General features: G+C 36.3%; 1 protein-coding gene and 1 long non-coding RNA gene across 2 annotated transcripts; one reads left to right on the top strand and one right to left on the bottom strand.

The window, feature by feature from the left end:
- Positions 1-1,803: 1,803 nt before the first annotated feature.
- Positions 1,804-3,302, top strand: LOC148936544 (uncharacterized). The gene is made up of 2 exons (XR_016139464.1): positions 1,804-2,412; positions 3,162-3,302. It is a non-coding gene; the product is annotated as an uncharacterized LOC148936544 (long non-coding RNA).
- Positions 3,303-5,451: 2,149 nt separating this feature from the next.
- Positions 5,452-14,336, bottom strand: ogre (optic ganglion reduced). Its single transcript, XM_011641953.2, has 4 exons — positions 12,707-14,336; positions 9,897-10,004; positions 9,235-9,390; positions 5,452-8,531 (listed from the first exon to the last, which is right to left on the bottom strand). Exons 1-4 carry the CDS (start codon positions 12,953-12,955, stop codon positions 7,953-7,955), a joined length of 1,092 nt encoding a protein of 363 aa, XP_011640255.2. The 5' UTR covers positions 12,956-14,336; the 3' UTR covers positions 5,452-7,952.
- Between the last annotated feature and the right edge of the window lie 1,577 nt (positions 14,337-15,913).

The following is a 15,913-nucleotide window of genomic DNA, read 5'->3' as shown; positions in this document are numbered from 1 at the left end:
ATGTAATATACGAATCGAGCGCCACTTTATGATTTCTTTATCTGAATTTATTTAAATATACATTGTTTTTTACGAAGAATTGTGATTTTTACTCTTACTTGTTTGCTGATTTATTCTTTGAAAATACATTATATAAATAAATAGTAGCTGGAAGCAAAAATAGCGATAATGCAAACGTTTACAGTATATTAGCTGTTGATTTAATTCGTTTAATAACACTTAGATGATTAATATTTCTCCTTTTTAATAAATCTACAGTCAAAATTCGTCACATTGCAACACTAGACATTTTCATCGTTTATTATCTTAAATTAATAGAAAAAATAGTTATTTCAAGCAGTTTATAAAAAATATAATTTCTAAGGTGAGATAAAAAAAAAGCGTATTTAACTTTTTTTTCTTCAAAGTATTAAAAAGAAAGAATAATCTTTTTTTTAGAAAAAACAGAAAAGTTTTTTTAATTTCTGATATATGGAATTTAAATTTCTTCTATCTATTGTATTTATTCGTTGTATTCCTCGAACATATTTATTAGATTTATTTTTTGTAGCTGAACTAGTATACTTGTTGTATTTAAAATGAAATAGACATATATTTTGTTTGGCGAAGAAAAAAAAAGAATTTTAATATAATATAGCAGGAATCAAAAAGAAATTTATTGTTTTCTTTTATAATATTCTATGATCGATCGAGTTGGTAATTGGAAAATTGGAAACTGTATTTACCGACACGAACATCAAACGTCGATAGATGTTGAGCAGAGGGCGCCTATAATAGAGCTAATACTTTTTTGTTATAATACACGAAAAAATTTTAAAAATTTCTTTGTTGTAATGTTATAATAAATCAGTAATTTATCATATTCAAGTTATTATAATTTTATAAATTTACATAATTGTTGAGAAATTTTATAAAGACTTTATAATTTACTTTATAATTTTATAAAGAAATCTTCACTTGTTTAATTATAACTTAATTATTTATTATAAGAAGAACATAACACATGAATAGGATTGCCATCCGTCCTCTTTTCCCACTGACACTGTCCTCTTTTTTAGGACGTCCGGGAGGATTTTTTGAAAGCGTCCGGGATAATTATAAGCGTTCAGGGTTTCAAGAAATCTTTTAAATATTTTGTTTTGATTCCTCTCGCATTACTCTGCATTACCAAATAGCACAGATATCACATAAAAGAGTTAAAATTTTTTAATTTTAATATCTGATAAAAAACTTAAACTAAACCTAAAAAAGTTTTATTATATTTATTTTAAATCAAAATAATCTGTATTTATTTATTTATAGTATTTATTTATAGTATTCAGTTCAAATTTCTCTTTGCTCTGAATGCTAATAAACAATTAGATGTGAAATAATGATTCACTTACTGTTCTGATCAATTTTATTAATTTAAGCGCATTTTTGTCCGGGGTTGCAACCGAAATGTCCAGGGTTTTTGGCTTGTAAGTCCTAATTTTGAAAATTTTAACATGGCAACCCTACACATAAACATCAATGCCACCATAAGATAACAAATTAAATCAATAACCAAACGATTGTCACAGATATGATAGTCTTTTTTTTTTAAATTACAAAAGAACGCTGAAAATCAATTACAATAATTTCGAGATTAATCAATAAATCAATTTGTTCAAAGCTTCTTTCTAACAATTTTAATATGTTTAAATCTTCACATATATTGTATGTATACTCTGTTGAAGTCATTCAAATGCAATAATTATGCCCTCATTCAATAAGCAATTATTTTACTCTAATATATGATAATAATATACGAGAGCGAGCGTGGTATAGTAGACGATACATTGGTACTCTTAGTACTCTAGAGATTCCGGGTTCGAGTCTCTCGAGTAGGATTTCAAAATATTTTCATACGCTCGTGTCTCCTCTCGATGGTCTGGCAAACCACGAAAATATTCTTGCTCCCGAAATCTCCTCAAAAATTTGCCGTTCGGAACCGGTGTTAAAAAAGTAGGTCCCATATGCCCGTGCATCACTTTACATGCGCATCGCAGGCTATATGAGAGTGAGGTATATATATATATATATATATATATATATATACATAATTATATAGATACATAATCAATATATTTTATTATAAGATATTTTCAATGAGATAATTATAACACTGCTAATAATCATTACATACATAATATCTAGAGACGGAGTACGCGGAATATCCGAATATGCTTCAATACATGTGCAACTTTGTATGTCAAAGCAATGATCGCGTGTGTACAACGTGATGCCTTCGTGCAATCTCTCCTGCCGCGCACCAGGAGGATTATTTGTATATTTGCCACTGGCGTTGGAGGGTGTCACCGCTGCATTCCGACCTGCGTCCATCGAGCAAGAGACCAACATCGCTTTGGAATATCGGTTGTGAGGATTCGAGTATGTACATGTATATATGCGTATTGTAATACAATATATGTATATATGCGTATGACATTGGACTGTTTAACGTATTGTTTTAAATACGTTATTGCGACGAATATAATCACATGCCTCTGTGATCGAAAGGATAAGATGCCTGTCCGGTAAGCAGGAGAGATCCAGATTCGATTCCTGGTCGAGGTGATATTTTTCGCAAAAATAATAATTGTGAATTTTCACCGGTTCGTGGTCGGGCCCCGCCGTGACGCACACCCTCCCTTCTTATTTGGGATAATATTGTTTATTAATCCTTAGTGGCTTATGTGACTAACACCACATGTGGCTTTACATAGGACTTTCGAGTCGGCCCTTTTTTTCATGTCTTTTAAAGTCTTTTGATTCGAAAAATCTGTAAAAATTCACAGATATACTTTCAAATTTCTAGAACAAATATCTGTACTTCATTGTGCAAGAAACTAAAATGTAGTATATTAGTATTATCCTCTAACATGCTGAGAAACTTCTATAAGTAGAAACCGAATTCGAAATACCCATGTAGGGCCACAAAAGGTTAATAAAATATCTTCAAATATATGTATATATTAAGCTGTGTACATATTAAATACATAATATTAAGTATACATAAGTGCAAGTAATATACTTCTAAGATTTTTTATTATATTTTTATATAAATATCTTTGTCAATAAAGATATTTATATAATAGATTTTTTTGTAATAAAAAGTAATTCTTTTTTATTCACCGCAGGAATAACTGAGCCGCACACTTGGGTTCAATAAACCCATGAGTCCGAGCTTACTACATTGCAGGGCTCACACACATTTACATATCTTATGCATACATATTCAACGGGCGATAATGCAAAAATTATTTGAGTGAAAGTAAAAAGATCTAAGAATACTAAGAAGACTAAGAATGAAGACTAAGAATTAGATCTAGTCTAAGAAGAATAAGAATATGATTCACATACATCTTTGATATAAAAGCACAATAATGAACGAATTAAAGATTGTTGTTTTCTATTTAAAGCTTTTAAAACTAAAAAAATATATTTATTTTATACATATGTATTTATATGAGTATATTTTATTTGTCTCTTTCATATTTTTCTTGTGCATGCTCAAAATTTTTATCTTACATGCAAAAAATATAAAATACGCAACAACAAAAAAAAATAAATTTTCTATTTATTTATTAAGAGTGCAATAAATCTAATAATGCAAAATTGTTAAATAAGGATTACAAAGAATGAAAATAATAAGCGTCATAAATAAACAAGTTTAAATTATTTTAAAAATATGCGTAAACAATACATTGAAATTATGAAATAAAAATTTAAATAACCGGATCTTTGATAAGAGAATTAGATTGAGAGAAAAATTTATGTTACACATCAATTTTATTTTGATGAACACATATGTATCATTATATCTATCAGTTAAATATTGCAAATTTAAGAATATTTAGTTGATTGATTTCGCATTATTTAATTTCAAAAGTTCATATCTCATTTTACATTATTTTTTATTACATTAATTTTATGGCTAATTTGGCACACATTAATGGATTGATCTGAGTTGATTTTGAAAAGCTCTGTAAATTCTATTCGCAATTCTCTCATTTCTCACGATGTGTGAATTGCTAATAATTACGAGGAGCATCAGTATCACGGTCATTATTACGACGTAGTCTACAAGACTCATTGTTTTTTATTACTTACTTTTTAACATGTGCGAATCACGATTGCACCTTGCGAATAATAATTCTTGCATCAAGTATTTTACCGCGCGTAAATAACTTCACTTCTTTATCATGTAATTATGAACGTGTGTAGATATTATTATATTTGAGATATATGAAAATTACAGTAAATTAAGTAATGAAAGATTAGACTAATTGGATATATAAGAGATCAGTAAAGTATGCAGTCAATTACTATGTCAAATACTTATATTATTTTTCCCACGAGATAACTTTCTTTTAAATACTTCTTTTTTTAAAGAAATATTCTTTAATATTTTATTCTACACATTACTTCCGGGTACTCCAGGAAAAGCTGATGCTTAACAAACATGTTTGAATTAATTATTAATTTAATACATAAATATTTTATTTTACGTTAGTTTATATTTTTTAATTTATATATAACGTTTTCTCTAGAATTTTAGTCATCCGTCTAGTTTCAATCTTCTTGCAACACATAACTTATCTCTGTTGTTTTGAGGTTTAATTTATTCATAGAGAGACGAAGAAAATGCGTCATCGAATCGTATGAGCACGCGATGTTTATCTTAATTGCGAATGCTAGAAACATTAAATGCTCTATAAATAGTAATAAGTATCACGCCTAGGTCTAGCAAAATGCAAAAAAATCATTTATTATCTTATTAATAATTTTAACAATGTCTTTTAACGATACTGCACACGCAATACTTTCCTCTAAGATACTCTTATGAGAATGGAGATTTTAAATCTGACAAACATAGATTCTACATAAATTAAAAGCTCGCTTTTATTTCTAATTTATTCATCAAGTCAAAATCTAGTAAAATATATAAATCAGTCAATTAAAATTAATAACTATTTTCCTCGTTTAATTTACTTACATTTATAATTAAATGTCAATTAAAAAAGTTGAACATTACAATATATAATCAGAGAAATGAAGTATTAAACATATTAAAAAAATATTCGTAAATATTCTTCTATGAATGATTTTAATATGATGATGACTTTAATATCTGCCTCAACATTCCGCAACATGACGCAATAAGCAGACTCCCTAGAAATCACGTCAGTATATTATGAATCATATCCCATAACTTTTTCTGTTCCATATAAAAAGATGGCGTCATAAGAGTTTACCCTAAACTATTTCAGCAGTCGCAAATAGTCAGTCCTACGAATCTTTAGCCAGATATGATCCATGTGTCACGCGATGTGGAGCGACCTTTACTGCGAATCGCGTAACGATCGTCGCGTTGAAATCTCCACATTGTCCCATTTACGCTCAAGGCAGAAAAACCACAGACTCTGGTTTAGATCGTTCAGAATCTTTAATCTTTTCACATTTTTATTCGTAGATACAATAAAAAGTACATGCTAGGAAATTGCAAACGAATGAATCCACGATTCCGAGTGGAAGTCTTATCCGACAACAGCGTGTTGTCCGTGGAACACAAACGGGCAAAAAATCTTGCGTAAAATACGCTGACGTTCGAAGACGAGCATATCGTCGTTAAAATTTTTCTCTTTCTCTCCCTCTCTCACACAATGTTTTCTACTTTTAGTCTCTCAAGATCGTTATCACTATTTATCACATCTTACACAAGGTAATACAAACATGTGACGTAATTGCGATTTAATAACCGACAAATTTCGATGCAGTTATTAAAACAGTAGCTTAAAAAAAGCCGTACATTTCTCCCTATGGTACTTTTGGTCCTCGCAATCTGTATGCATTACAACTATCACGCTAAGGCCGTATTGCAAATAACGCGGTTTTCTTGCGGTCTAAGATGACGCAATCGATTGGCAGCGAAAATATCTTATAGACGAGAATAATTCGCGTCAGAAAGATATGTTTTAAATTATATACTGGACGGTACAGGAATCCCTCGACTTTAATTTCGACGACAGAATGAATTTGGAGTCAAATTTTTCCTCTTAAGCAAAAATTCCAAAAAGACATCAGTGGTTATTTTTTCAATACAAAATATCGATCGTGTTTGATTTGTCAATTGTACAGAAATTCAATTATAAAAAAATCGAATTAACGAAATACCAATTGAAAAAATGAACCTAGTTCCTATCTTCGCCATTGAAACTGAAGTCGAGAGTTCTAGGACACGCTACATAACAGCTAACGGAGATTCATATGTGACGTCAAATCACGCACTTTTCTAATGTAGCCTCTTCTCCCTTAATTGACGTGTAGGGAATAGCAATGACGCGTACAGCATTCGTAAAGTGCTTGTTCTGTCGAATGGATAAACGTTCGCTGAAAACGTCGCGACAGGTTCGTAACGTGCACGTCACGATAAATTGCAACTTCATTCGGTCATTTTATGCAGACAAGCAACGGAAATCGCTTAATCCGATGTTAACAATTAGATTGCACGCTGCACTTTTTTTCAAGGTCATCACGACCGACGAACCGAATTCTCGAACGCGACTATAAGAAGGAAATAAAAGTCGATACTCTTTGAGCAACCGGCAAACTATGATAAAGATAATATAACTGTCTTTTATAGTTATACTAAAGTAATTGTTAATAAAGCGATATGAAAACTATTCGATTCACTAACGTAGTGTTGATGAAATTCTATCTTTGCTTTTTTATACATGAGAACAAGACTGAAAAGAATTGTCAAATATCAACAATATAATTCGAGGTTTACATCTTGAATTAATTAAAAATTATAATATTAAATTATATTATCTTAATTTAAAAAAAAAGATATATGAAATAGTGATAGCTGAAAGAAAAAAAATTAATTTGCTTTCAATGGTTTTAAAAGCAAAAGATCTTTTCTTTTTTTCGCGTCAATTGTTTGAATGAAAAAAAATTTAATTAAAATCAGAATACCCTTTATATATCTATTACATAATGAATGCTGTGAACAATTGAGCTAAATTTTATCCACATTCGCGCCCATACTAATAAAATTATGTTAATATCATATTTCGAGCTAATTTCTTCTTCGAATGTTGTCTCTCTACATTTAGTTTCACATACTTAAATATTCTAGATATAAAACTATTTCAATAAAAAATCTCATTCATATGAGACTGATTGTGAGTATAAAATTACTGTATTAATCTTTTCCAAGACTTTATTAATATATCATAAGATATATTGATTGAATTATCCACTTGAGCAAAAACAACTATGGATATACATGCAATATAAATCTTTTTGGTAAAGAATGATAAAAATTAGCAGCTATTTATATATATACATATATATATATACATACATATATAAATATATACATATATATGTATGCATGTATGTATGGCTGTATGTATATATGTATTAAGCATATTAAGCATATGTCTAGAAATAATCGCTTGGGAAAGATTAATTATTTTAAACATGGTTCAGAATATTCTTCTAACTTTTAAATAAACAAATAGTTAAAACAAAATAGCAATGATACAAACAAAATTAATCAATAGAGACACATTTCTTTGTATTTATTCGTACGCAGTTTTTAAAAGTTAGAATAAATTCTACATATTGTCTATAGAAACAAAATTAAAGTCCAATCTCAATTCCTTTCGCATATATAATATATAAGGCTGCATGTCGTTACAATACATGGTATACGAGTTATGTCTATAACTAAATCCTAGTGCGAAGATATTCGCAAGAACGCGCAAAAGATAAAGAGAAGCGCGCCGCGAGGTGCGAATCAGTCCATGTATTTAAACTAAATAATTCTCATACTATATATATGTATATATATATATATATATATATATATATATATATATATATACACAGCGCAAGCTGCATGTCTAAAGATCTCGCACTTACGCGGACACGGACTTCGAGACGGTATTACCCATTTTCTTCGTGAACTCCATAAGAAAATCCTTGTAGAGAAGCGAGTCCATATTACTCGAGAGGATATAAAGTATCCACCAGTCGCCAAGGTCAACCTTTTTGCTGACACTCTGGCAAATCTCGATAGGTAACATTCTCGTCGAGAGGTGCAACAGTCTTGCTCGTATCATCGGCGCGGAAATAATCACCACTCGATAGATCAACAGAAAGACTAACATGATGGCCAGTATGAAAAACCAGAACCAAATGAAGATGTATGTTTTCTCATTGACGATGTTCAGCGGCAGAATACAAAGAGAATCGTGCTGTTGTATCGTGCCCGAAGCTCCGTATTTGTGGAATATACATTTGGTAACACGAGGAAACACATAGACCATGGGGTCGATTCGTTCTTCCTGTGGCGTGTCTGAGAATTGCAGTACTCGTAGACCATAACTGAGAAATTCACCGTCGAAGAATCGATTCATCAAATAAAGTTGGCCGACTATGTTGATAAGACACAGAATCTCGCAGGCGAAGTACCGATACACGTACGTGTTGTGACTCTGTAAGCACAATTCATCGTTGAATTAAGGCAAATTGGACTCAACGAGGACGAATTGGACTTAACGCGGTCGTCTCCCTCTCATTGTATATGCCCCCTTTGCCTTCTTGGTCGTCCTCCAACATTCCGCTTAAGCGGCATCGCGACATCTAGCATAATCTATTTATCAAGTAAATGTAGCATAATGCAACCTAGTTTCATTATTATTAACATTATGTCTAAGAAGAATTTAAATTAAAATTTACTTACGTTATAAAAAAAAGTTCGATCGCATTCAAAAAGAATTTAGATTTGAAATCACTACGTATTTTACGTAAAATCAAAATGTTTATAAAATCTTATGAGATGAGATCATACTTATCCTTGAATAATAGATAATTATTAACTCTGCTATAAGCACTGCTCTTTTTAATAATTAAAATTCCATTATCTGTAAGGCTGAATCTAATCTTCCAGGATGTTTTGAAAACATTCTAACGCGAGAACACGATGGCTAACGATAGTCGTGACAAGTGCGATGTTATTGAAACATAAACCAGTGATTATCAGCGACCACCAAAAGTGATGAGATACCAATTAAATGAATCAGCTTCTATCTCTTCAAAACTTTTCCTTACTAATTGCCTTGCTAACTTTTATCTAGTTGAAATTTCTTCAATTAAATTGATTAGATAAAGATAAAATTGATTTGCTCGCATTCTTACCCTTATGTGCAGTATCAAGTATTCCATAAGGGTATTTTTCTTCTTCGCTATATTTTCCTTACTGTCCATGCCACAATTCATTCCCATGACCAGTGCCTGCATCAGGCCGCCTTCCCAGAAGCTCCATAGCCATTGCGGTATGTAACACAAAACCGCCTGTCGACAAAAAAAGGGGGTATTAAATAAATAAATAAATAAATAGATAAAATTAATATATATTAGTCAACTCTGCACAATATAATTATACAAAATCTATCAAGACCGTGGAAGTGGACTCACAAGTTGGATACCATCTTCTTTTGCAGTATTTTTATATTGAGGCGCAAAACCAGAAGGTGTTTGAAAACAGAGTGAAGACTTACTTATCCCCCTTTTCAAACAATCCGTCTCTCGCAATTCTAATTATACTAATCTTCGGCGGACGAATGTTAGGACGACCGCGCGACCTCCCACGCACGAGTCGTCCGCACGTGGGTCGTCGCAGTCGACCGCCAGACATAAAGGGTAAGCATGGGATCAGCGAAAAGACGAGCGGACGAGCATGAAGAAGAGATAACACCGAGGAGACCTCAAGTCCTCCTTTTTGCGCGTACGCCGCTCGTCGCACGTGTGCCGAGATCGGCGATAGGGAGGAAGGGAGGGGGGGGGAGGGGCATGCTTACCTGGAAGAACAGCACAAAACAGACCCACTGATAGTACGTGTAGTATTTCCTCGCGTCGACATCCCCGAAGTCGTTGGCCACTCCTGGATGGGCAATCTCCAGGCCGATCTGCGGAAACACGAGACTTGAGCTATGCGACGATGATAACAATGACACCACGCTGTGTGCATTCGACGCGCGATAAAATCATTTGACCCTCCTTAGATGTCGATAACGAGAAATCTCGCCCCTTCCCCTTCACCTCCCCCAGATTGTTTTATTAGAAGTCAACAATGGCATTTATAATAGGCCTTCGCAGTTGACACTAAGCAGTGTCTCTCTCTCTCTCTCTCTCTCTCGCGCGCGCGCGCGCGGCTGAAACGCTTCGCAAGCGTTTTCTCGATGAGAAACCATTTACGCTTGACAAAACAATTCCGAAGGATGAAATGCGCGCGTTGCACGCAATTCATTTACAGGAGGAACACGCAACGTTGAAAATACTACGAACTATATTTTTTTTTTTTTCTTTATATTAACATTTCTTCGATCACGATATCACGAAAAACGAGCTATTCTAATGAGGTTATTAAAAGTCGATACGTCACGATGCCTATTTTCTTGATATTCCCGTAATTTATGTATCTTAAGACTGGTCTTGTGGTTGAATTAATCAAACGAGGTGGTGAATATAATTTGTTAAAAATTGCAATTATATCGATCGCAGCAACGAATATAAAAAAAAATTTAACTTCCTGCAAAGGTGATCGAGAGAAAATCTGCACAGTAATCAATATGATAATTTTTATCGCCGTTTTTTCCATTCGCAAAGGCAGCTGCAATTTACACATCTATAAATACGTTGACGACCAAATTTCAAAGTACAGCTCGCAAGAGAGTTATTGACAAAAACACCAGGAACGTATACTCACGTCTATGTTAATCCTTTTGCTTTTATACGATTTCTTTAATATTTATACGCATAAATTTTAGTGCAATTAATGTAATACATACAAAGAAGATATTTCATTGATTTTGCATCGATCTCTCTATATTATTATCATAATCATTACAATTATTATTATATGAAGCAACATCGTGCGAAATTCAAATTTATCTCACATATTTCAATTACACGATTTCCAACATTTCCAACATACAGATCTTAGATCAATTATTTCCGCCCCATTAGCCATAAACCAGCCACTATATTTATCTTTGCGCATCTGCTCTTCGAAAAAATTGCTTTCCGAGAAAAAATACTGACTTTCATATTTCATTTGTGAAATTCGAATAACACTTCGAATACTTGATTTTAAATTATCGACAGTAATGAAATTCGCGCAACCGTTTATTACGTTTACAGAGCCACCTTCAAAATTCACGCATGAAAGGTGCTCGATACACGAAATCGTATATCGATTCTTTATCACGTATGGAAATCGAATACTGATTACGGTACTTGTTGCCGACCTCCTATTGGATCAAAGCTATAAAACGTGACAAACCTCTCTTAACCACATAGCAATATCACATATCGAAAGCAATATTATATATGGAATGATGTAATACGGAAGTTGCGATATATCTCGAGCTAGAACGGCTAATAATCTAGAATGGCTAAATAATAAACTGTCAAACGAGTATGGAGTGATTTTGAAAAAATGTACAGCTTTCTAGAAACTACTGATAGAATTACATTTGTGCCCAAAGCTCCGGTTTGATAAGTCGTCAGCTGACTAGTCAGTATTCAATCAGTATTTGATTTCCATACACGATAACTTTGCGATATATAGTGTTTCGCATATATAACTTTTGCGCGCGAATGTCAATAAAATAGATAGAACAACGTCTATTGTATAACAATCAAGGTAATAGATATTGCGCAAGATAAAATATGGCTAAATATTTATATACTAAATGAAAAAGTTATTCCGAGGCATGTCATAATTAAATTATAAGTATAAGATAAATATATATTTAAAAAAAATATTAAAAACTATTAAAAAATATTAAATTTTCTATATAACTTTCTAAATAATTAAAAATGTATTATTATCAACGCAGTTATATAATCAATTGGTTCATTAGTCGTTCTTTTTGTCATGAAACAACTTTCACAGGATATTTACAGAGTAAATCAACACACAATGGCCATGAAGACCTTTTTATAATTTTTAAATAATCTATTCGCAAACAGAAAAATATCATGTAATGATTCAGCCAGGAATTCATCGTAAATGCGATGAAACGCGCTATTGTAATACAGTAATATTAACTATACTGTAGTGGTATTAATCAGATTAATTTTTGTTAATGAAATACAGAGTTAGAAAATTAGTGATTTGTGAGCGAATTAAAAATAAATTTAAACAGATATTTCATAATAGATTTGTAATAGGAAATTTTATTCTCGACAAACTTGGCTCGCATTTAAATGTATGACCAAATGTAAAATAAATCAGAATGTAAAAGAAATATCCTATCCTAACAGAAATTAAACTAACGTTGCAAAAGTAGTCTCGTTCGTGCTATGTTTCATTGACAAACTTATAAACAAAGATCTTCTTTGATGTCGTTTACCTTGACACATAGAGATTTTTTTCTAATGTGCAAATAATTTCAAACGATTTTATCATAATTACTGTGACATTCTCGATCTATAATGATCCACATTGATTTGTGTGTGAGATTGACAGACAGAGATAGAGAGAGAGAGAGAGAGAGAGAGAGAGAGAGAGAGAGAGAGAGAGAGAGAGTCAAAGAAGAGTGGGAGCGATTATGCTCGTCGCGAACATCAGAATATACGATCGTTACAATCGAAAATCACACACCTGTCGATTGAACGCGTCCGGCATGGTGAACGTGGACGTTATCCAGCAGTAAGTGTTGATGACGTGCGTGGGTAGGCCCTGGACGATGCAGGAGATCGGATTACCGACGTACTGGGTGGCCGTGATCAGCATCGAACATGTGAACAGCAACACCGTAGTGAAGTGGTTGTGCATACGAAACACCATAGAGTCCGTGACGATCTCCTGCCGTTTCAGGTACTTGGTCAGCCCTCCCAGTAGCTTGTGCATGATCGCGGCGGTGTCTTGTTATCCGAGTCACGACGAGGAACGACGTCCACGAAGGAGAACAACGACGAGGATCAACCGCGTCACCTCGGGCTGCCGCCGTCGTTGCCGTTGACGCCGCTCCCGTTGCCGTTGCCGTTGCCGCGCGCCGGCCACTTCCCACGCCGACACCACCAACAAACACGTGTGATCCTCGAGGAAAGCGCGCGCGAGGTCACCTCTCTTCTTCCGAGGGATTACGAATTTTAACGGCGACTCACGCGCGACCACGAGGACGTACCGTCAACCGGCACTAACGAGCGTAGCTCATCCACCGCGCTCTCGCGCGAACGAAAGCAGCAAAACGAAACGAGAGAGAGACACGAGCGTGCACGGTGTCCACGCGGCGTGCCTCTCTACCTCTCCCTCCTTTTTTCTCCTCCTTCGCCCGTCTCGCCTTCTCTCCGGCGCCGAGCCGCTTCGCTTTCCTGCTCTATTGCCCCCTCTCTGTCACTCCTTCCTTCTCTTTCCCGCCTTCTCCCTCTCTTTCTCTCTCTCCTTCGATGTCCTTCTTTCACGCGGTCCTCTCTTTCTCTGTAACCCTCTATCCCCGCCGGGGGTCCTTCTTTCTCTCGACTCTCCGTGCGAGATCGGTCACCGAACCACGCTGGACGAGTTCCCGACGAGTCCTCGACGTGTTCCAGTTCCTCCTGCGGCGAAGAGATCGGCGGCTCGAGCGCCCGCGTGAATCGTTTAGCGAGCTGGCAATAGAAGCGCCGTTGCGCGGAAAAAAGGAGAAGGATGAGGAAGAAGAGGGGGAGAGCACGAGGTGCAGGTCGCGTCTTCCGTTTTCTCGAATCCTTCCCAGGAGAGATCGCTTCCGCGTCTTAGTCTCGTCGTGATAGCTCCTTAATTTTCTCTTTCCCCCCGCCCCCCTCGCCTCTTCTCGATGATTATCCTTTCCCAGAATCTCTTCTGGGATAAATTATTCGAAAAATTCCTCAGTTATTTCCCAACAACTAGACCGGTGTTCTTCTCGAATAAATTCTTCAGCAATTATCCATAGAATTCGCGTGTTCTGTTAGCACCTCAGCCGCGTAGACACGTAGACAAACATGATGTTCTGACTTCCTACGATCCTGCCGACTTCCTTCTTCCTTGGCGTCCCGATTTTTCAACCGATTACTCTCGATCCCAACGATCCCTTCGCGTTTGCGGGATTAAGGACGCGGGAGAGCTAAGGCCGCGAGGAGCTTCGTAAGCGTACCCTTCCCGAGGATACGCTTCTTCCCCCTGCCTCTCCTCTCGTTTCCCTTCGATATTCCCCCGTTGAAAACTCGAGCCACGGTTGCGAACGCAATGCGGCCGTACACCGCCGTCGCGTATCGAGGAAGCGACACTAACTACCAACTGTCAATCGCACCCGGCTCCCCCCCTCCCCACTCTATCGTTCTCTCTCTCTCTCTCTTTCTCTCACTCTTGCTCCATCTCCCTTTCTGACAAAGCCTTCTCCCCTCCCCACGCGAGCCTCCATGCACGCACGATGCGAAACAAAATTGTGCAGCGACGAGGCACGTCGCTCTAGGTGCCCCGTCTTCTGCTCCTCTCTCTCTCTCGTGGAGGAAATAAATCGCTGCCTCCTCCCTCTCTTCGGATTTTTTTTTTCTCACAGAACTACCGTGAGACAATCGCGGCATGGAGTGCCGGCGTGCGTGCGTGCGTGCGTGAATATCTCTACGTGCATACGCACACGCGTGGCGATATTTTGAGCGGCAACTGACGAGAAGTCGCGGTTGTTTGTTGTATCGTTAAGGGGGAAGGGGCGACCATGAAGGGACGTAGGGGACGACAGGGGGCACAGCGAGGGTACCAAGGGACCGACAGAGCGGCGGATGAAATGGCAGAGAAGAGGGGCCAGGGGGAAAAGGGGGAAGGAGGATCAGTCTGTGTACGGAAAAGGATACCCAACAAAGGAGGGGGGGGGGGGGGCCCGTCTCTCGGCGCGGCCGCTAATACGCTATAGTACGCGCTATCTGTGCTATATAATGCGTGCTATACGCTCTCGTTCGTCTATCCGTCCGTCCGACGCCACCACCGTTGCTATAATGATCCTTTTTACAGCGGCATTCGGCTCGGGAATAGGGGACGACCCCAATATTACTGGCGCGCATATGTGGGGTGGCTGGCGTACCCTCCCTTTCTCCTCGTCTGTCTCCCTTTCGGGAATACGCGAAGGGAGCTCGAGACCCGGGAGATTTTGTGGTCGGGTCTCCTCTGACCATGTTGCATTTCCAGGAAGAGAGGAGAGGGCGTCGAGATGCTCCTCCACTATACCGCCAGTCATTCTACTACGATAGTTTCGTGGTATGATGCAACATTACAGCATGTGACTGTTACAATGATTCTTACAGACATTGATTATTATGCTTCAGCTATGAAAGCGATTTCCGAGATGTCTCGGTTATTAGAAAGATATTCCCGATATCATCCCGCGTGCGTATAACAATTATTTTAATTACATAACGCTTATCCCATGATAATTAAATTGAAATATCTTTTACATCTCGTTGTGTAAGATTTCAGGCTCGCCGGTCGTTTCTAATCTTGGTCGGGATCATATTATTGCACTCGCCGTTACATAATTCGACATTTCGCGGAAGTAAATTATTTTAACCGCGCGCGGTTTTCAATCGACAACGGCTTTTGTATTTGTCAACGACGCATGAAAAACGAATAATCGAAGATGCCCGAAGAGATTAAAGTGTCGGTAGCCGTATAAAGAAACGTGCCGCCTGTTATTATAAGAACATTCGCTGCTGCTGAAGTGCACAAATATATCTGACGACGTCGACGATGTCTGATGATCGTTCATTCGCAATGTGTTTACCTTACCGAGGAGAATTCCCGATGAATTTCATGGCTGCCTATGTTTGCTGTTTTGCGCGAGAGTTGCAGAAGAAACATGAGAAACATGAATATTAA

This window comes from Pogonomyrmex barbatus, unplaced genomic scaffold, assembly GCF_055798465.1.
Source record: "Pogonomyrmex barbatus isolate J1 unplaced genomic scaffold, ASM5579846v1 scaffold20, whole genome shotgun sequence".
NCBI lineage: Eukaryota > Metazoa > Arthropoda > Insecta > Hymenoptera > Formicidae > Pogonomyrmex > Pogonomyrmex barbatus.
Note: the sequence above shows the minus strand (reverse complement) of the source record. Positions and strands in the feature narration are given on the sequence as shown.